This window comes from Erpetoichthys calabaricus, chromosome 2 (genome assembly GCF_900747795.2).
Source record: "Erpetoichthys calabaricus chromosome 2, fErpCal1.3, whole genome shotgun sequence".
Taxonomy (NCBI): domain Eukaryota; kingdom Metazoa; phylum Chordata; class Cladistia; order Polypteriformes; family Polypteridae; genus Erpetoichthys; species Erpetoichthys calabaricus.
This window is the reverse complement of record NC_041395.2, coordinates 212,772,046-212,795,664: the sequence shown is the minus strand read 5'-3', so window position 1 is coordinate 212,795,664 and position 23,619 is coordinate 212,772,046. Positions and strand designations below refer to the sequence as shown.

General features: G+C 38.1%; 1 protein-coding gene across 1 annotated transcript in view; it reads right to left on the bottom strand.

Moving 5' to 3' along the window:
- Nucleotides 1–23,619, bottom strand: part of LOC114645534 (atrial natriuretic peptide receptor 1-like) — a 378,498-nt gene that overhangs the window by 36,881 nt on the left and 317,998 nt on the right. Inside the window, 7 exon segments of the mRNA XM_051923089.1 lie at nt 2,071–2,226; nt 3,689–3,850; nt 6,519–6,588; nt 7,055–7,159; nt 7,291–7,368; nt 11,556–11,630; nt 16,883–17,003. Coding sequence (XP_051779049.1) covers nt 2,071–2,226; nt 3,689–3,850; nt 6,519–6,588; nt 7,055–7,159; nt 7,291–7,368; nt 11,556–11,630; nt 16,883–17,003 — 767 coding nt within the window.

Below are 23,619 nucleotides of genomic sequence, written 5' to 3'. Positions count from 1 at the left end.
CTGTAAGTAACATTCACAATATTTGGTGACATAAGAAAAGAAATGTGATTACAAACAAGTTGGACTGACAGGTTAAGTCACCATTAATTGTTTCCAGTACAAACTTAAGAGTCACCCCAGCTTTAAGACCAACAGTGCAAGGAGATGTGGAATCTTACTGTGACGATGCTGCTCATCACTCCTAATTCCAGCCCTTCTAAAAAGTAACCTTTGGAATTGTACAGACAAGCACAGGATATAATCTTCATTTCAAGTGGAGTGCAGCCAATCATATAACCATTTAGTATCACCAAGGGTGTAATTACAGTAGGTGAGTTAAGTGTAAAGCAAACTTTTGAGTCCAATTATTAATGCTGAGATCTGGGGGGAACAGCCAGTTAGTGGAAGAAACTTTACAACTAACACTTTTCTCTCTACAGTGTTTTTTTTAATACAGCATAGTGTGAAATCTACTACAAGAGACAGAATCTAAAACAATGCTGTTAAAGCTGAACCCTAAACCCAGATCACCAAAATAATAGAAAATGATTTGATCCACAGGTTTTTCAAATTTATTTAAAACAATATGTGTTCTTTTTATCAAAAACCAAATGAATTTGTTAAGTATTTGTACACATTAATGAATATCTTACAGGGACCAAAATGCACTGCAACACTCTGCTCCGCCACCTCCATCATAAAACGTGCACTCAATACTTAACCTAATTTCTTATCAGAGCACTGTAACTACAGTCCTCAGCTTAATGTCAACTTTACCTTGAAGGTGGACTCATTTCAATTTAATTTGTAGATCATTTCAGACGGGGTAAGAGGAAAATGGATTTATTAGGTAAAATCCTTGCTGATCTATTTTGCGGTAATTTCCAAACTGTATTGAAAGGCTTAACCAAATCCAGTCCTACTTTTTGTTTAAGACTGTGGATTTTAGGGACCTATTTTTTACCTACAGTATATAACACTGAGATTTACTTTTACATGCACTGAATAACTAAAACTGAATAAAGTTCTGATTAATGCCACTTTGTTCTGTTGGCTTCTTTTTGATTTCACTGGCATGTATTATATGCATGCAGTATGTCCATTTTTGTTTTCATAATACATCTTTCACAGCAACTGTTGTGTCTACTGTGCATTTTTCACAAATAATCAAGGAGAACAATAGTCAGAAAATATGATGGACTATCTCACTTTCTGGAGTTAGTGGCACACAAGTGAAATGTGTAAGAAAAACGGGCTTTCTTTGTCTCAAAACACATTTCCACAAAAGACAAAAGGAATATTAAAAGGAAGTAGACAAAAGGAATATTAATTCAAAGCATAAGATGGGCCACGCTGCCTTACAGGAAGATGTGAAAAGGATCTTCAGGGTTTACGTCAACACAACATTCTCATTTTCTAGGCAACAGGCCAAAGCAAATAAAACACAAAACACAAAAGGATTTCATCTTTCTTTTCACACTCTCATCCGGAAATTTCTTTAACATTGTAGAATGCCCAGGAGGTAATGCACAGCCATTTGGCCTACATCATCAAAATGTTGACTTCATCTGCCTTTGACAATAGACTTTGTTATAACCAGCCATGAGAAACCCCAAACTTCATTTTCTCCAGTAAGGGTACAAACTAGAGGTTTTGCTTTTCTCGTCTCCCATTTTAACTGCCCATGTCTCAGTTATATTGTTAATGCTATCCTCTTTTTGTTCAGTGTAGTCGGCATGTTCATGTATTTAAATGCTATGTGACTTATAGTTTGCTGTTAATGCATTGTAGATGTGGTATTGTTCACATCCTCTAAGCCTATACTGAATGAAGCATGCTAGAAAAAAATATAAGGAACTGAACTGAAGTTTCCTTGTTCAACATTTAAAACCGATTGAACAGAAAAATTGAACTGGAATAAACATGTATGATAATGGGTAGATGAATATCACAATGATAAAAACTCTATTGTTATACAACATGTATTACTTAAACTTACTCTTATTCCTGTTCTAATTTCTAATTGGGTATTTTGCATGAAATAGGTTACTTTTTGTAAGATATGATCTGTGTTTCTGTTTTCTACTGTACCTTTCGGGCTAAGTGGTGGTCCCTCTATATAGAAAGGTCCATTTCTGAAAGCAATTTCGTGAACAATGATTCCAAAACTGTAAATATCTCCTTTCTGTGTTCCCTGTGGTGGTGGGTTCTCCATCCGTAATAACTCTGGTGCCGTCCAAAGTTTCTCTAAAGGTAGAAGAGGAAGATATCCTATTAAGAATTGTCTCAAAGAGTCTTTAGATCATACTGTAGCTTAATACATTAGGAGTCTAAAACAAATACACAATCAGCTTACATCATTCTAATGGCAGACAAATGCAGTAAAACAAAGTATATAGATTCATTTTCTTAACACACACTGGTCATTATACAATCATGGAAAATCAGAACCTTGGATGGAAAACCAACAGGCACAAAATAGAAATCTTAGATTAGGCACCAGGACACATCCACTAGACCAGTTTAGGAGAGACAATGAGCCTAGCACACATATCTTTTGGCAGTGGAATTAAAACTTGAGTTTTCAGAAAAAAAAATCTGTGAGAGCACAAGACAACTGTTTAAACTCCACAGAAATAATAAGAGGGATGGGATTTAAATTTGAACCTAGGTCTCTGAAGCAGTGATGAAACAGCATTAACCATCATGTCCTGAATTTACCCTCAGCTTTGCTTACATAAATCAATCTAGGTTAGGTTAGGAGCGTGCACTGATACAGCACATTACCGCACCCACCACATGACCAACCAACTCAGGATCCCAGATTGGGACCTGAGTGTAGCCATACAACAGATGACACCTCAGCACCACACAAGTTCAGATCAACACTGTAAAAAAAAAATAAAGGGACAAAAGACTGAGCTTACACCTCCTTGCTGATAAACTCACAATGACATAAAACAGATACATATTTGTTGCTTTCCTTGTATTTAATAGATGTAAATACAGTATGCACATTCAAAGACTATACATCGTAACACTACTCATACTCAATTCTAACAAGTTTACAATGCAAATTAAATAAAATACTGAAACAGCAAAAACAAAACAGTAAGAAAAATCTAAGCGTCTACTGCTGTCTTCAGGTAAATCAGACAAATCCAGCACTACGAAAAGGCATCTCCAATCAAATCTGATGGAAAGCTGTGAAGTGAAGTGCCTTGCAGATGTGCCCCCATCCCATTTCTGTATAACAAGTTTCAGTGGCAACTTCAAAAGTAAGAAGCTTTAGACAAAGTCAGTGGATCGGACCACTTAAGTGGCACTGAAGTGAGGTTTTCCTTATTAACCAAAATGCAAACAACTCCCAGTTCATCTAATTAAAAAGATTTCCTGTACCACTTTGGCTACAGTGGTGACTGGCCTGCTGCATGAAGATCCCCAGGCTCTTAAATACAAACCACACACACACCTCCTTGTTGTATTAGGCTAGAAGAAGAGGCACAGGTATTATTATACTAATATACATAATGAGATAGTAAGTACAGTTTCAAATCATTTCTGGATAACAACAGTGCCACTGAACTGCTCATAAAAAATGAAAGATAATAATGTACTTGAGCTTACTGAATTCAGAATTCTGCATGAAATCAGTAATAATAATTAGCATGACTATTATGATTAGCTTTTAGTAAGACGATAAACCTACTTGCATAGAATGAATGGGTGTCTTCACAGTCAGAGGCAGTGCGGAGACTGGCCAGGCCATAGTCTGTGATCTTCAAAACAAATCGGCTGTCTACTACACAGTTAGAAGATTTCAGGTTCCCATGTGAAACAATCACGCTGTTGTGAAGAAAGACCATGCCCTAAAATAAAGCAATGTTCACATGTAAAACAATGAAGTGGCTGACCTGGAGGAGAATCTGTGACCCAGGCAAATAAATGCCCATCTGTCCACTCACCTACTGCCCACTAAACTACCGAACCTACCATGGACACTCATTTTTCTATCTTGTCACCCCATCAATACATGTTCAGAAGAAATAAGCACTACAGAAGTTTGCACCAGTGTTGTCCTAAGGCTATTCTTTGTTAAACTCACAAAAAAATCCCCTCTATTAAACAGTGTTTCACGTTCTGACATACCAGCTCTTGGTTTTTTTATATATATGAAAATAAATATATATACATATTGTTGCATTTCAGAAAAACATAAAGTACACAGTTCTGAAAGTTACAAAGACTTCAAACTACTGCGGCAAGGTAAAATAAACAAGCAGCTTGTAGAAAACAAAGTAAAACTGTAATATTAAAGACTTTCACACATGTGTTTTGATGTATTTTGTGGTTTGACACATAATGATTCTATTTTCAAGGTTTATTTTTAATTTTGATTTAGTTTGACAAAGTTCATTTTCTTTCCCGTTTTGATTTTATGGAAGCGTCACATGACAGCGATCATTATGCCAGTGATGTCATGGCTGCATTCATTCTATATGTTACTGGATCTCTTGGTGCATGCAGTACGGGCAAAAGTCTCCATTAGTGTAGTTAGTTTCAATTTCAAGTAGACCATAGCAATAGGTAGGGTTTTATTTCTGGTTTTGATAATGTCTTGCCCTTTTCATTCCTGCTTTCCTGGTTATTTTGATCTGACGGTTTTGATCCCCTGCTTTCCCTAACCACATCTCTGGTTTGGTTAATCATCGTTAATCATCTCCTATTATCTTGTTTATAAAACTTAGAGCAAATTTGAGCATGAAAATATGCATACGCCAAAAACTCTGATTTTAAAACATGGCATATGCACATTTCTACCCAATTTATCCATTTGTAACTTACAATCATTTTGTAAATGTGTATACATGAATGTGCCTTAAACACTGCCCTGTTGCGACCATGAAACAACCATATATGGACTATGCTAATCAATCCCATACAAATATGGATCATTATTGGCTAGTAGAGCAGACTTACACCTGATGCATCAAGACACATGTGCTTGAAGAGTCCTATGGTGTGCCTCTCATCTGTGCTCTGGGAAAGGCATAAGGAACCAGGGTCTTCTGGCACATGTGATGACATGAGTTGTATAGGCCACACAAAAAACTAAAGGTTCCACCAGTTACCGTACCAATAGGTCAGCTATCGCATTAAGCACCACCGGCAAATTATATTCCCATACTACTTTGCCTCGAAATAAATAACACAGGCCACCAAAACACAATGTCTCATCTTGGCATCACTGATGACTTGTGTCTTAATGGAATATCACTGCTACCAGTTAACAAAAGGAGAGTCGTTCTTGCTAGGTGTCCTAACTGCAGTATGAGTGCAGGGTCATTTGCTCTGATTACGTTGAGAAAACTGGACACTGCTGTAAATTTCCATTTAACATTGGCAAAAACACATTATGTTTTACGTATATGTACCATAGCAAATGAAAACTGAATGTAGCGCATCGATGGTCAGCTAATGCCTTCCAGCACAACAGGCATGATAGAATGAAGCTTAGCTGATATATTGCAGACCTGTTGATGAGTTCCATGAGAAGTGAAAACAGGTAGTCAATAAAAACTAACAAAAAAATAAAAAAGTTCTTCATTGTAGAATTCAGAATCACTTTTGAGGTTTTATATGTTTGTCATGTTAATGACATTATAATAACGACTCTGTGATATGAATATTATACTTGTGAGGCGTCATTCAGCTGATTTCGCTGCATTTCCATGCTTGATCAAGGATGTCAGCACTTCCCAGTTTCTCCAAAATATTGTGTACGGATGGGTCAGAGTCCCTAACTATATGCAAGTTCTCCCATCAAGTTTTCTTTTATAAATCCCAAATGTTTTGAGTGGAAAGTTCCTTATGCACAAATTCAGGCCTCTTTTTGTGCATACACAAATTTGATTTATTTGACCCTTCATCTTTTCTTCACTCACAATAATCCTCGGACATTTACAATGTTGTGTAACAAAAACAGACAAAAAAATTATCTGAATGAGTTGCTAGAATTTTTCTCGCAAACTACAACTCTTTCAAAAAAGTACCACATAGTCTCATTTCTTATCTAGAAAAAATATTTCTTATTGGAGTACACAAAATTTTATTCATGTCTTGCACCACACTAGTTGCTTGAGCAGGCTCTTCGGTGTCCAAAGGCAACACCATCTCCAGCCATATTCCCCAACCACTTCAGCTGATCCAAGCCAGGACCCATTCCAAGGTCACAATGGATTCAAACAGAGGACTGAGTTCCATAGGTTCTGATCTCTTCAACCTTTCTGACAGCTTCCCTGTCTCACATCTGTGTTGCCCTAGCAAAGTTTTCTCACCAAAAATGGCAAATATAAACTTCTAAAACTTCTCCTCCTGTATCAAACAACTCCCCTTTACATGTAAGAAGTTACAGAAAATTGCTTATGATTGCAGAAAAGACATCTTTCAGCTTTACAACTACATAATCCCATGTGAAAGTATGCAGCATTCCTAAGAGTGAACTGACCAGCAACCCCGTTACAAGAAATGCTCACCTTTCACTACGTCATTAATCAAGGAGTATCTGAACATCCAGTCCAAGTTTATGCTCTCATTTTCCATAATATCCTGAAAAAAATATTTACTTATAAATTACATCAAATACTGTAAGACATTACATTCTCAAATCTTTTTAATTCAATTCAAGCTCATGGCAGGGCAATGACTATCCTAGCAGCACTGGGCACAAGACAGGAAGCAACCCCTCACATGCTCCAGTCTGCTGCATGGCTGAACCATTGACACACCAGAACTCACATTGGGGCCAATTTAGAGTCACCAGGTATCCTAACATGTAAGTTTTTTTAGGACGTGGGAGAAAAATCCTGCATCTGTAAATTAACAGTATACAACAACTACCGACTACTGACATTCTTCAAGGAGAGTAATAATAGCATATATTTTTGGTAAATCATTGCTTTATTTCAAGCATTTCTGTTGTTTTACTTATTTGGATAATTCAAGATTATTTAATATGACATTAAAAATAATATCTCTTGCAGAGGATGCCAGTGAGTGTAATAAATAACTATACCTGGAGACTGCCCCTGGGGCAGTATTCTGTAATAATGCACATATTCGGTGGGTCAATGCACGAACCAATGAATCTGGTAAGATGTTCATTCTGGACATCACGCATCTAAAACAAAAAAATTATACATAACTGATATTTCTTATAATTATACAAAACACAGATTCCGACTAAAACAGTGGAGGTAATACAATTGAATGAAGTCTACATTAGGGTTCCGTCAGCCTCTCAGTACATACATGTTTCAGCTCAAAGAGGACCTTCCTTGTCAGCTCTATCCTTTTCCGGTTGATGTATTTAATGGCAACAACATTGCCCTAAAAAGAGAAATTAAGAAAGATAAGCATATATTTTACATTAATAAGAATGAAACGAATGTTGAAGGGAGCAAAACCCATCCCAGTAGCATGATATAGTAATGGGATGATACTGGACACACTCATAAACACATCCACACTGATTTATCCTTGTGGCTCCATTAAGATGGAAGGTGGATATGGGCAGAATTTGCAGACTCCATAGACCAGGTACATGAAACTGGGAGCAAAATTTCAATTACTGCTTTGCCAAACTCTCTAACTACAAATATTTTGAACTTATTTTTTTGAAAATATTTATTATCATTTTTCTAGATCACTAATGCATCACGATTGGGGTTGATCACAATATGAATCTATTCTTACTCCACAACATTTTCTTTGGAAATATATTAAGAATTGCCCCAAATTCTCAAGGGGTTATTTCGTTTTTTTTATTGTGCATCCTGCAGACCAAGCAGCATAACTGAGAATGAGAACCGTTTAATGAAACTCAAAAGGTGCATTTGACTCCTTGCACATTCATAAGCCACTGGACAGTGGACAATTCCTTTATTTGACTTGGTATTTTCTCTATATTTATTGTGACAGTAGGGTGACCTCCTGCTTGTTTTCTGGGAGGGTTACTCTCATTTCTGTCATAGCTGATTGAATGGTTTCATCACCCCTCACCAGGCTCTAATAAGGCACAGAAATCTCCTGTTTTGTAATTACTAGTATGTCCCAAAATATTTAGGCCCTTTTTCAACAGTGATAGCATGCTGGTTAGATGGCCCAAATGTCTAGCCTAAAACTATGTACTAAATTCTATTTTCTTCAACTGAGGAGAAACTCATGAACACTGACAAACATGTCAGCCATGAGAATGCAAAGGACATTCAGTTCTGGAGGGCCACAGTGGATGCAGGTTTTTGGTCCAACCCGATTTCTTCATAAGCAGTCAATTATTATTCAAGCAAAATGTTTGCCTTTATTTTCATTAACTCACTTGTTAAGATTTCCAACACTTAATTGCCTCTTTTATAGTCTTAAACAGCTGTGTTCTCTGTTTTTAATTGCTTCTTGTTTTCTTAACCAGCTGGCAGTTAATAATGAGATGCAAATGAATAAGGAGCCAGCAGCTCACCATCAAATTTGGTCCCATCAACACCACTGTTTGTGTGTGTATGTGTGTTTAATGAAGTATCTGCTTTAATAAAATATTTAGCAAGAAATGGATGAGAATAATTGAAGGACTGAAAATAACTAATCTGCTCAGAGCCATAAATCATCTGTATGATATCTCATAAAGAAAACATCAACAATACAAGGATTAGCTTGTATGTAAGAAAATGGGTTGGATCAAAAAATGCAGTCACTGTGGCTGTCCAAATCCAAACAAGGGAAATTCTGGTTTAGGAGGACTCATGTAACCCTAACCCTAACCCTGAGCATCCTGAGCTTAAGTACAAAAAAAACATTTTTTTTTGTCTTAATTCACCACTTTACTAGAATACAACCCAACATAGCAAAATAAGGAGAGAAAGAGATAGAAAGGTATGAGACAAAAAAACATAAAACACACTTTCCAACTGGCTTAAACATGATGGGACTTCGGTGATTAAACAGCCCAAAATAAACTGGTGTTGATGGTCCATTGCTTCTGGGCACCCATAGGACAAAAAACAAGTTGCTCATGTGGTAGCATTGTGGATGGAACCTATGGGAATCCTGTCTTTTTCCCTAAACCTAAGCCTACCCTGACCCAAAATGGCTGAATTGAATGGATGTCGTTTAACTGAGCAAACTGGCACTAATTATTCATTTAATATACTACAGTATGAGGAAACCAGGAAATTAAGTAGTTGCTCCACCAAAACTGACCCTAGATGGTCACTGGATGTGTGATGAGTACACAAAGGGCACTTTATCTAGTATGGACACAGAACTTCTAAGAGTAGAACAGATTTGAGATACTGTAGTTTATATATAAACTGACTGAGCAAAGACCTCCTGAGACCGACAAGAAGCCCTTAATGATGTGGGCATCATTAAGCTTTTTTGTAGTTTGAGAGAAAACAACATTTCAGGAGATGTCAGTGTTGTCACTGACCTCTCATCATTAACTCCAGATGCTAAAAAGCAGAATTTTCTTTAGTGTCTAGTGGGATCTGTTTTTTCTATGCCATCATAAGTAAGTTTTTAATGCATTTTTACATGTTCTATATCATTGGAAAAGCCAGTGTGATTTTCTACACAGTGTTATGCTGGACCAGTAACAACACTTCAAGAGAGGCCCACCGAATCAACAAACTAAATAAAAGGGCACACTCAGTTATGGGATGCACTCTAGATCCAATGGAGGAAGTAGTAACGGAGAGAATGAAGACAAATTTGATGGCGGTTATCAAAATTGCTGCACACCCTTTCCATGACACAGTAACACAGCAGAAGTGTGAAACCCTACTGGAGCTCCTTCATACACCTACATCAATAAGCATTAATAAAACCTCACTATCACTGCTCTCTTATCATTAGCCAGGTTTCGGTTGTTTCTTTTTTGTAATTCTTGTGTGTGTTTGAGGGGGTTGCTTTTGCTGTTTGCTATAATATTTTTGTAATACTTCTATTAATTTCTCTTTTGGACAAATAAGATACAGTACTATCTATCTATCTATCTATCTATCTATCTATCTATCTATCTATCTATCTATCTATCTATCTATCTATCTATCTATCTATCTATCTATCTATCTATCTATCTATCTATCTATCTATCTATCTATCTATACATACAAGATGATCCCTTTTTAAACTGTCTTAAACTAGTACAGAAAAAATTGCTATCAGTGTCTATGAATGTGTAAAGCTGGGGAATGTCTGCTCAGTTCAAGGTCTGGAAGACCAGGAGAGATCCAAGCATGTATCCTTTTTTGGGGTCGTTTTTGTGCCTTTTTTAACAAGCAGGTTTAATTCACTTCTTAATTCCTAGTCACTGGATTAATCCAGTTTTAATAATGAATGAATCGATGGATGGAAGTACTTCCTAGGGGAAGAGTAGTCAGCCTCTGCCCTGAGGGACTGAAGATGGCTGCAGATTGTCATTGCACACGGTCTTTTAATTAGAGGATAATTCCTACATAGAACTGACATCTTTGCTGAATTAGATGACTTGATGTTTTGCATTTGTACGCCAATTGTGAATGGAGAAATAATCTAATTAGGCAGTACACGCATTGTCTCTTGGTGAACAAGAAGTAGGTTTGTCATCTAGTCTGCTTGTTTAATACTGATCTATAATTTTAACCAAAATGGCTTTTGAAAGCAAGTAATTTATAATGAACAAGTGCAGCCATGCCTGACAATTAATATCAACCCCCTAAAGCAAAAACAAAACAAAAAAAATTGATTTGCACCTGCACTGCTTCAGAGAAATGTATCCAATATATAAGAAACTATTTTAAAGGAAAAGGTGGCCTTAAAATTCTGTGAACAAAATGTCCTAATCTTGGATATGGAAGGATATTTAAAATCCATTGAGGAGGTGCAGAAACTAAAAATGAGAAGTGAATTAATCATGAAGCTCAATAACTGACACAATCCAGGAAAGGTTGTTTAAGGTTTTCAGTTCCTACTTTCGACATGCTTTGTTTTTTTCCCAAACATTTTAAACTTGTTGATAAGCACTCTTCCATCACAAGGTGTTCATAAATAGGTCAGTGCTACTGGTATTGCTATTATCATTATTATTATTTTATATTTGGCTAAAGCCAAGATTAGGATACATTAGAATTGATGGTAGCACAGGAAGGATAAGTGAGTGGTCCATGGGTGGTTCATCCTGTAGTGGGTGCAGCATCTCAATGTAAAATCAGCACATGCTTCCAACCAACCAACAACTAGGGACACACAACAAATCAGAGGCAGGGATTCAATTGGCAGCCTTGTGCTTTAAGGTTCACTGCTTTAGTCAATAAAATGCATAGCCTATAATTAAACAATTATATTCTTTTTCTTTAGGCTGGTGCCTATTCCAGCAACCAACCCTGGTAGGGAGTGCCCATCCTTCACAGGGCACACTCACTCATGCTGTGCCAGTTTACTTATTAACCAAACATGCACCTCTTTGCTATGTAGGAAGAAAACTGAAGTACACAGAAGAAAATCCATGGAAATGCAGAGAGAAATAACAAAATATTGTTGTATACCTTGTAGTATCCAGTCTTGGCATAAATCTGAAAGTTTCCCTCAGTGGTGAGAAGTGAGCCATAGTTGGACCCCCTCTGTTGAAAGTAAACAAAAGATTTATAATAACATTTTTAAAAAATTCTGCTTTCAGCTGGTAGATTAACTTGATCAGACATTTCGGACACAAATAAAAGCAAAGGTAATGATTTGCAAATCAGGGTAATGTATGTATCACCTACACATAATCTGGGATTGTTTCATGTGCTGCAAGCAAGTACAAAAGGCAGTGAAGAACTGGGGTGTGAAACAGTTATTAAACTGCCTTTTCCTCTTTGAGCTTAGAGTAGAAAAGATCACTGGAAGGAACTTTGATGTTCCTCCCAGTCTAGCAATGGAAGCCCCATCTCTTCCAGCTCCACTGCTATTTAAATGATCATTAAACTAGAAGTCATTATGCATTGTAGAACGAGAGTCAGAGTTACCTCATCAAGAGCTATTCTCCAGACTTGAAAGAAAGATCCTTCCCAAGGTCCAATGAAAGCTGGGATTTTTTGTTTTGTTACGTAGCCTTTAAATGTGATATTCAACATGAACAGTATGTTTCCCTTCTAATTTCAGTTGTTAATGCATGAAACATCTTTCTGAATTTGACCTTTCTGTACATTCGTCTTGGTAGTCTGAATCTCTATTTGGCTCAATTCCCGATTTTATTCTCTACTTTTCAGCTGCTTCTGTTAAACTGGTAGTTTAGGAGGGGCTCTCATCATGTCTGCCCTTTATCTACACAAATTATTAAGTTTATCCTTCCCCTTATTCTTAGTTACATCTCCAACCTTCAAAATTCATTTTCTTATGTGTGATTAGCACATTTATTTTTTACTTACTATTTATTAAGGCTGCAGTTAAATGAATAAATGCATCTGCACTTTTTTGGGATGATGGTGGAGAAGTGCAGAAAACTCACACAGACATGGGAAGTAAAAGAGAATCTTAATGTTTTCAAAAGGCATTTTTGACATTGGTTGTCATTCAAAAGAACTTGAAAAAAATATGTATTTCCTTAAACAGAGTCCACTTGTATGTAATGAATGTATATGACATGAGTTACAGTATGGTGACTTGCACATACATAGTAGCATTAACATTAGCTAGCTGCTGGAGTATGTGAATTTCCCCTTGGGATTAATAAAGTATCTATCTATCTATCTATCTATCTATCTATCTATCTATCTATCTATCTATCTATCTATCTATCTATCTATCTATCTATCTATCTATCTATCTATCTATCTATCTATCTATCTATCTATCTATCTATCTATCTATCTATATTTTCACAGATTTGCGCAGAAACACAGGAGGTTGTAGAGAGACAGGAACGTTATTCAAACACTGCAAACAAACATTTGTCTCTTTTTCAAAAGTTTAAACTGTGCTCCATGACAAGACAGAGATGACAGTTCCGTCTCACAATTAAAAGAATGCAAACATATCTTCCTCTTCAAAGGAGTGCGCTTCAGGAGCAGATGTCAGAGAGATAGAGAAGAGCAAACAAATCAATAGGGCCGTTTGGCTTTTAAGTATGCGAAGCACCGCGGCACAAAGCTGTTGAAGGCGGCAGCTCACACCCCCTCCGTCAGGAGCAGGGAGAGAGAGAGAGAGAGAGAGACAGAGAAAAAACAAAGTCAAAAATCAATACGTGCCCTTCGAGCTTTTAAGTATGCGAAGCACCGTGCAGCATGTCGTTTCAGGAAGCAGCTGCACAAAAGATAGCAACGTGAAGATAATCTTTCAGCATTTTTAGACGAGCGTCCGTATCGTCTAGGTGTGCGAACAGCCCCCCTGCTCAATCCCCCTACGTCAGGATCAGAGAAAGTCAGCGCAAGAGAGAGAGAAAAGTAAGTTGGGTAGCTTCTCAGCCATCTGCCAATAGCGTCCCTTGTATGAAATCAACTGGGCAAACCAACTGAGGAAGCATGTACCAGAAATTAAAAGACCCATTGTCCGCAGAAATCCGCGAACCAGCAAAAAATCTGCGATATATATTTAAATATGCTTACATATAAAATCCGCAATGGAGTGAAGCCGCGAAAGGCGAAGCGTGATATAGCGAGGGATCACTGTAATCTAAATCAAACATCCAAATCTATGCTCTAAAGCAGGGGTCTGCAACTTTCACTATCAAAAGAGCCATTTTGCCCCCCCTTCCTCCAAAGAAAAATAGTCTGGAGCCGCAAAACATAACACAGCTTATAAACTTTTAAAAGTTTTAATCTTTTTTTAGATTTTACATGTTACAACCACGGAATACAACAAACAGAAGTGCAGTGTGCATGTGTAGGGCTACTTTGAAATAAATTAAACTGAACTATGCAGGCCTATTTGGGTCCTTCCTATACCTGTGTAAAATTAAAATAAAAACTAGCCCACTTTAATATAAATAAAACATTTAGCTGTAGCTTAGCAGCTTTAAAAAAGTAAACATTAAATTCCATTTCAGTGTGCTGAATCAACTGAAGCACCTGAACATACAAAAAAACCTACATCAGCTCCGGGTCCGAAATGAATGTGTTTTGTTTTTCTGAAAAATAATAGCTTATTAAATGCTATTGTTGTCACCTGTTTAAAATGACTTCTGTTTCTGAAGTTCGCTGCTGATCATCTCTATGTCGGGGCTGTACAATGTGACTTTGACCTTCACACAGGACTGCAGGCTCTCATGTGTGAGGCGGGAGCGATATTTGGACTTTATGAAGTTCATGCTTGAGAAAACTTGCTCACTTAAATATGTTGAGCCAAAGATGGACAGGACTCCAAATGCATATTTTTTCATGTTCATATACGTTTCGGGAATGGCACTCCATGTGTCGAAAACAAATTTGTCGGGTTTGGGGAGGTTTTCAATATCACTCCATTTGTGCTCTTTAGCGAGAGTAGCCTTCTGACGGGTGACTTCTTCAAGATCCGCTGTCAGGCATTTGAACTTAGACACCCATTAATCTTTATCTGCTATGTCGTCCAGTTCAATTTCTAGATCGGGCTTACTCCTGTGAATGCGGATGTGTTCAGCAGGGATGGGTCGATGTCCAGGGGTGTGACAGGGAAGGAGAGAGAGTGTGTTTTTCCTTTCTGAACTCACTGAATCTTTCTCTAAATGCAGCTTGCATTTTCTGAACAATTTCCCGTTTGTTTTTAAAGTCGGAGAATAGATGCTCTGATATTTTTATGAACGATTCTTTCATGTATTCTCCGTCTGTGAATGGCTTACCCCTCCTTACGATCTCTTGAGCTGCCACAAAACTAGCAGTTGTAGTTGACTGTGTAGAAGTGATCCACTTTTTGAAAGTATGTTTGCTCTGTCCAGCTTTCCGTTGCAGTTCTGAAATTGCTCTCTTTCGCTTATCTTCACTTGGGTATTTTTCAGTGAATGCTGAGAGCTTGTTTTGAAAATGTCTTTCAACGTTACATTTTTTGTTGTTCGATAATTTATCGCCACATATTAAGCACACCGGTAAGCCAGCGTCGTTGGCGGTGAAGGCAAATGCTTCTGTCCACGCAGAATTAAACTCTCTAAATTAGATGTTAAAATGTATAACAGTAGTAGTAGTAGTAAATAAACATATATATATATAAACTTTTTCAGTACAGAAACATCTATTAGCCATCTCTCAGCTACTCTCACAGACAAGTGTTACGGACCCTAGTCATGTTGGATCACTTCTGGGCTTTTAAAATATTTTTTTAACTTTTCTGTTTTTTTAGAGAATATTTTAATGTATTGTTTACATTCTTTTCTATCACCATGTGATGATATCATTTGGTTGGCATCACAGCTTGCTTCTATGGACACTTTCCCATGGCTGTGGCGTTTTTGCACTTGTGTCAATTGATGACATCAGACATCGTGTTGTTTAAGACAGACACTCTTTTGTGAAGAATTAAAGCACAGCTTTTTTTTAAATACTACAGCTTCACATTCTAGCTAAGGTTTTGGAAAAAATTGCTGAGACATGAAGTTGAAATGAAAAGCTTAACAACTTTTAAACAGTATCTGGTTGATATGTTGGGACAATTTAGCTACTATTTAACCAAAGGCACCCAATGGACTGAATGATCCATTTCTGTTTCTGCTCTTTTACAAAGGTATACCTGTTTGATCAAAACCTGCTTGTGTTCTATCCTCTGCCAGACATGCTGTTCTGTTTGAAAAACATCTTTACTGGTTACAAAATGTGCTGTGAATTCCAAGTGGTTGGCAGGGATAAAGGCAGTAATAGGCTCACAGAAGTCAGAGAAAGTCCCTGCTGGCCATTGAGAAAGGTACTAAAACCCACACTGACACCTAGGCATTGTGGACACTGTGCTTCACCACTGTGAAAGGTTTCTAAAGCAAAATTGTTTGAGTGAGAAGAAATCTGAAATATGACAGAAAACCTGGATAAGACATAAGGAGGCTGGAAAAATTAACAAAGTTATGGAAGGCTACCAAGTGTCTATTGTTATTCACTTAGCTTTTTCAAGGCTAGTTGAGCTCATGGACACAGGAACAACAAGAGGCTACTGAAAGGTAATTTCAACCCATTTGAGAAGTGACTCTGGGATAAGGTTTGAAATTTTTATCAATGCTGGAGGTACTTTTTGACTAAGTTCATGAGGGGAATTCAAAGCCTCATTGTTAGAAGAGGACAGGATCAATACAGACTGGAGATTTAACAGTAGGGCAGGGGTGGGCAATGTTATTTCTGGAGGGTTGCAGTGGCTGCAGGTTTTTGTTCCAACCCAGGTTCTTAATGAGAAGCCAATTATGGCTGATGAAGCACTTACTGCTCAAGTGACATTTTGATGCTTCATTTTAGTGGTCTCGCTGTTAAGGTTCCCCACCCTTAAATGCTTATTTCAGTCTTAAAGAGCTGCATTCAGTGTTTTAAATGGTTCCTTATTAGCAATAAGATGCAAATAACAAAGGAGCCAGCAGATCTCCATCTAACTTGTTTCAAAAGTTATCATTTGGGTGATATCCTTGGAAAGGAAAAAATCTAGAGTAAGAACCTACCACTGCAGACTGACAAGCCATAAAATTAATAAGCCCTGAGATTGGCAAGGATTGGTTTCTAATTAAACAATTGGGTTGGAATGAAAACCAGCAGACACTGCAGCCATCCAGGACTGACATAATCCAACCCTGTAGTAGCATATTTTGGAATATCTGAAAGGAAATGAAAGCCACCCCAGAAGACAGCAAGGAAATAATCTGCACAGGATGCCATGAGGTGTTTTGATATTTATCCCTAAATTATCTTTAGGAAATAATTGACAATGTACTCATATGATTGTTTTTTTTTCTTACCAGTGATAGGGTCAGCTTGCTGCCAGTGCTTCGGAGGTTCTTGTCCAGGATGCTATTCTGAATGTCTTCCCAGTGAATTCTCCAAAGCTCTGCAGCCAGTTCCTTCTCCAGTTTCAGCTTTCTACCAAGGTCAAATAAGAGACATTTATTAAAACCGAATTGCAGTCTCTGACATCACTTAAACTATTTGGGACATACTGATTGGTAATGTTCACTGTTCAGCATCTTGAAAGCTATGTCACCATGTGAGAGTACAAATTGTGATCTAACAAGAGACACAATCACATGATATGCTATTTAAAGAGACAGAAAATGTTTCCATCCATCCATCCATGTTCCAACCCGCTGAATCCGAACACAGGGTCACGGGGGTCTGCTGGAGCCAATCCCAGCCAACACAGGGCACAAGGCAGGGAACCAATCCTGGGCAGGGTGCCAACCCACCGCAGGAAACACACAAACACACCCACACACCAAGCACACACTAGGGCCAATTTAGAATCGCCAATCCACCTAATCTGCATGTCTTTGGACTGTGGGAGGAAACCGGAGCGCCCGGAGGAAACCCACGCAGACACGGGGAGAACATGCAAACTCCACGCAGGGCGGACCCGGGAAGCGAACCCGGGTCCCCAGATCTCCCAACTGCGAGGCAGCAGCGCTACCCACTGCGCCACCGTGCCGCCCCAGAAAATGTTTCATTTGTCTTATATAATCACTTCATTGGAGTTCTTACTCACTTTGTTCTCTAAATTAAAATGCCACAAAATGTATTATATGAAAGGAATTAAATTAAGAGACATCGTATGTATATAGTACTAAAAATATAGAAAAAAAGAGATGAATAAAAAATACAGAAACACCTAAGAAAGTGACCTGTCCAAGAATAAAATCCAGCTTCCTGCAGCTAATGAGAAAGTAGCCCTATCCAATATCCCACCAATGGAAGAAAAATAACTCTGGCAGGTAACATTATTGCGTCGCCTGGCAAATGACTCAAGTGGCAATTATATTTAATGCACAATGGGTATGCTTCAAAGATGTTTTTAAGTTTCAAGTTTACATAATTAACAAAGCGTCCATGTATGTCTCTCTGATGATGTTTTCACATCATTAATTTTTATTGTTCAGGGTCAGCAGTAAACTCCATTAAAAATACTCATTATATATAATTATAGAAGATAATTCCAAAGCCTAGAAATATCTTTGTTATTTTGTTTAAAATCAAAGTGCACAGTAGAAGCGGTACTATAGATAGCATTACCACACACTGCACTGTATGCTCCATTGCCAACTTTTTTCTATTATTGCTTTTTTGTATGTTGGCCAACAAAAACATTTTTAGTCATAACAACTACATCAAAAGATTATACTCTGTAGATGATAGGTACACATTAGACACTAGTCTCATGGGGCCAGATGTGCTTCTCAAATGAGAATACACATCTGGGGATAACCCATTAAAAATCTGTAATAAACAGCAGCAGAATCAGGTGCTGCAAAGGCTAACCCCACAGGGTGTAACACCTATGCTAAATATCTTCAGTCTGTGCACTAAACTAAACCAGCGGGGTTCAAGGAGAGAGCAAAAGAAACCAGATTAAAGACTTGATGTTGAAAGCAAATAAAGGCTAAAACTGTTGTTGTCCTTTCAGGAGTTCAGTAGCTTAGGTAACTTAAGCTTAATGATAAAAGTAACATAAGCTTAATGATTAATTTGTACATTGTAATAACAGAGGAGAAAGAAAAACACATACACACGTATGTGACCACAACACTAAAAGCATTTGTTTGCTGCAATATCTTTTGTCATTTTGACTTTTCTATCATTATATGGCATAAAAACAGCAAACAGACTTTAGATAGGAATTATGGTCTAGGTATACATTACGTGTTAAAATGCTGCACCTGTTTTGTCATGGCATATTTGCCTTTCCAATTAGCGAGTAATATCAGTCATTTGGATGTGTGGTCAGAAGGTGGGTGTTGTGCAGCCTTGTCTGTGCTTTACTGGTGTCATTAGATTTGTTGATTTGGGTGTTTTCAGCACTGAAATCTGCATCTCCTGTGGCTCTTTGTTATCAGCTCTCTTAATGGCAGTCCAGTCCTTTTGACTTAGTGTGAAACACGGTTTATTTCAAATGCATATTTTCACTTGCTTAGCTGCCAATTCTTTCAAAATCACATCAACTCATACACTATCATCATAATGGTGAACAACAAAGAGAACACACCACACCTGCAACAATGTAACATTCACATTTACTACTCGTCCATTGATGTCTTCGAATGCCAATGTAAAATCTGACGTTACAGAAAGGTTTTCAGCTTGCATGGGTGTTTATTCTTAATATGTGCAATGCATTATTTGCACACATGACACACATTAATATGTCTTAAAGGGTTTTTTTAGGAGACTTCTCAACATTTCATCGTAAACAGAAGCTTGCTGTCTGTCGGATCAGGTTAACAAGAGCGCTATTTCTCTTTGCAGTTCGAAATCTCTCCCACTAGCTTGAGTGCCGCCTTCATGAGGCATTGGAATGGTTTAGAAATGTGAACTCAGAGAGAGAGAGAGGTTAGGAACACACGCTACGCATTGCCGCACCAACCACATGACAAATCAACTCATGATCCCAGTTTAAAACCCAAGTGCAGCCATGCAACGGGTGACACCTCAGCACCACACTAGTTCAGATGGAATGGAACAGTGTGAAAATTTTTGTTATGGTGGCTGGAGGTGACACTCAATGAGCATCTAGTTGTTCCCACCCACTTTTAAGCAAAATTCACTCATGGTTGTCTCTACACAAATATATTATATGGCAGGCTTCAGCAAGACTACTAATTAAACCTAAGAATATTTGACTGTAGATGATCTAACAATAAGCATTTTGTATCTACCTGAAGGCTAAAGGATCATTAACTGTAAACACAAAAGGGGTGACACTAATCTGCAGGAATAAAAAAAGTGTTTGGGATATATACTGCCACAGCATTCTAATCATTCAGAAAATGCGTAGAAGTAATTAAAAAGGTAAATAAAATGTTGAGTTATACTATAAGAATATAAAAATTGGGACCTTATGCTCAGGTTCCATAACTCACTAGTGCCTTTGGAGTACTATGTTACAGTCCTGAAGACCACTGTACAAAACAGACATAGCAGCACTAGGATATGTACAAAAGAAAAAGGAAACAAAAAAAAACAAGTGTATTCTGCAGGACATGACCGCCTTAGGTTAAGGAAATTAAATTTTTTTAGTCTTGTCTTGAAGGCTATGATTATAGATTAATATGGTCATCATCATCACATTTACAGAGTACAGTCAAATAGTTTTTGCATGGACTAATCAACAGGCAACATGTCATCATTCTCCGCTGCCATGTACTTTACTTTGACATTTACTATGAAGGTTTCACTTTTACAAACCAACAGCGAGGGCACAGTAATCGCTACAATCAGAATATGTGTGGGCCTTGGTCTGCAAAGATATTAATGAAGTTGATCCAGCAGAATTCTTTCAATTAAATAGTGAATCATATACTCAAGGACACTTGGGAATATTAAAGGGAAGTGCATTCAAAAAGAAATCCAAGAAATGCCTCACACAAAGGGTCATGAGTATCTGGAACAAACTACCCACTCATATAGTTGGTAACATTTAAAAGGTATATGGATCAGATATCAGGACAACTTATCTTTGAGCTAAAGAAAGGAGCGTATAGGACTGAAAGGTCTTCACTAGTTTTTCACAAAGCATGAATTTCTAAAGATTTTTACTTTGGAAATACAGCTTCCACTTAAATGTCCTTCTGCTTCAGTGTGATAAACCCAAATATGAACAATTGTGTATCAGTTCCCAGGTGAATAATCACCTGCCCCACAACCATGTAACAGAATAACCAGGTTTTGAAAGTCGATGGATCGGTTAAACTGTTTTTTACATTGCTAAACAAAAATGAAATACTGTAGTGCATGGGATTCAGGTGGCAATTTTATTTATTTATTTTTTTTGCATTTCCATTTTCCATTTACTGTTGAAAATCTTTTGATTGAGACACACCCATATATTTGAATACCCATTATTTATCCAGAAAAAACATTTAATTAGCAGGTGGCCTCTTATTTAATTCAAGCTGAACATGTCAATTAATTTAAGGCACTTGTAATTCTAAAAAATACAACAATAAGAAATCCATTTCCAAATGCCAGAAACATCAGCAGAAGAAAAAGAGTGTGGTTTCAAGTGGCATGAAAATAAATGAATAAGCAAATAAGAATGATTCAATGGCCAGTGAACAAGTGAGTGGAAGCAATGAAAATGAAAGTCTGACTTTTCTGTTCACATGAGATAAGAGATGAGCTACAGTGAACACTAGAAAGCCAGCAGGCGTCTGAGTCTACACAATAAGCAGCACACATACCCCAAATCTCAATAAGTATGTTACGCAGCAGGAAACTTTAGGAATTCTTTTTCTGTTTCAAATGCATTTTTTCTGTAACATTATTCCATATTTTTGAATTTTGAATATTAGAGGTTCCTTCTGTATAAATAGCCACCATAATAAAAGGCTAAGTGTCTGTGTTCATCCAGTTTCTATGTCTCTGTCATTCCTAAAGATGGTGCATCATTAACATTTTTAGTAATAAAATGTATTGCACTTATCATTCCAACAGATGGTGCATCACAAACATTAACACTGCTTTTACGAATCCCATAACAAATGGCATATAACAGAGACATATGCATTGTGTACTGCAAACAATAACGCTGAGGTCTACGTCAATTACTTAGCTTGCATCCCATCTTAGATGGATAGCACAACTACACTGCTCAAAAAATTAAAGGAACACTTTTTAATCAGAGTATAGCATCAAGTCAATGAAACTTCTGGGATATTCATCTAAGTACAAGAGGGGGTTGTTAATCAGTTTCAATGAGACGACCCCCAGAACAGGAATGGTTTAACAGGTGGAAGCCACTGACATTTTTCCCTCCTCATCTTTTCTGGCTGTTTTTTCACTAGTTTTACATTTTACTACTGTCAGTGTCACTACTGGTACCATGAGGCGATACCTGGACCCTACAGAGGTTGCACAGGTAGTCCAGCTTCTCCAGGATGGCACACCAATATGTGCCATTGCCAGAAGGTTTGCTGTGTCTCCCAGCACAGTCTCAAGGGCATGGAGGAGATTCCAGGAGACAGGCAGTTACTCTAGGAGAGCTGGACAGGGCCATAGAAGGTCCTTAACCCATCAGCAGGACTGATATCTGTTCCTTTGGGCAAGAAGGTACAGGATGAGCACTGCCAGAGCCCTACAGAATAACCTCCAGCAGGCCACTGGTGTGAATGTCTCTGAACAAACAATCAGAATCAGACTTCATGAGGGTGGCCTGAGAGCCCGATTTCCTCTAGTGGGCCCTGTGCTCACTGCCCGGCACCGTGGAGCTCGATTGGCATTTGCCATAGAATGCCAGAATTGGCAGATCCACCACTGGCACCCTGTGCTTTTCACAGATGAGAGCAGGTTCACCCTGAGCACATGTGACAGACGTGAAAGGGTCTGGAGAAGCCGTGAAGAATGTGATGCTGCCTGTAACATCATTCTGCATGACCGGTTTGGTGCTGGGTCAGTGATGATCTGTGGAGGCATATCCATGGAGGGACGCACAGGCCTCTACAGGCTAGACAATGGCACCTTGACTGCCATTAGGTATTGGGATGAATTCCTTCGACCCATTGTCAGACCCTATGCTGGTACAGTGGAACATGGGTTCCTCCTGGTGCACAACAATGCCCGGCCTCATGTGGCGAGAGTATGCAGGCAGTTCCTGGAGGATGAAGGAATTGATACCATTGACTGGCCCCCACATTTGCCTCACCTAAATCCAATAGAACACCTCTGGGACATTATGTTTCAGTCCATCCGATGCTGCCAGGTTGCACCTCAGACTGTCCAGGAGCTCAGTGACACCCTGGTCCAGATCTGGGAGGGGATCCCCCAGGGCACCATCTGTTGTCTCATTAGGAACATGCCCACCCCAACGTTGTCAGGCAAGCATGTGGGAGCCATACAAACTACTGAGTACGATTTTGAGTTGCTGCAATGAAATTTCGACAAAATAGACTAGCCTGCTGCATCATTTTTTCACTTTGATTTTCACGGTGTCTTTGAATTCATCCCTCTGTAGGTTGATAATTTTCATTTCCATCAAACAATTTGGCATCCTTTCATTCCTAACACATTACCTAGTCCATATCAGTATAGATATCCAGCAGGATTTTTTTTCTCATTGAGATCTGATGTGTTTTCAAAAGCATTCCTTTAATTTTTTTGACCAATATAGCTTTTATATTTAAGCTCCCACCTTTTCTCTCACACATTGGCTGTACCTGTCTCTGTTGTCTGAACATTCTGTATCTGCTGCATTGATTCTGATTCTACTCTACTGTCATCTTTTTCTGTCAGCGTGTTCCACAGTTCACTTACGCAAACACTTCCATGGGTGTCTGTCTGTAGTTTATTACATATTAAATCATTTTTGCACTCTAGGTTGCTGGTTTATAAAGTACTTCTTTGATTTGGAATGGTCTGCTATGTTGGTGTTATAATAAGTTTGTTATAATATTAAGTTTAATGTCACTATCTCTGTGCAAATTGTTTTATGGATTCATTCACACATGCAGAACAAGTATGGCACACAGGGGCTAGGCTGCATTTAGAAACCACT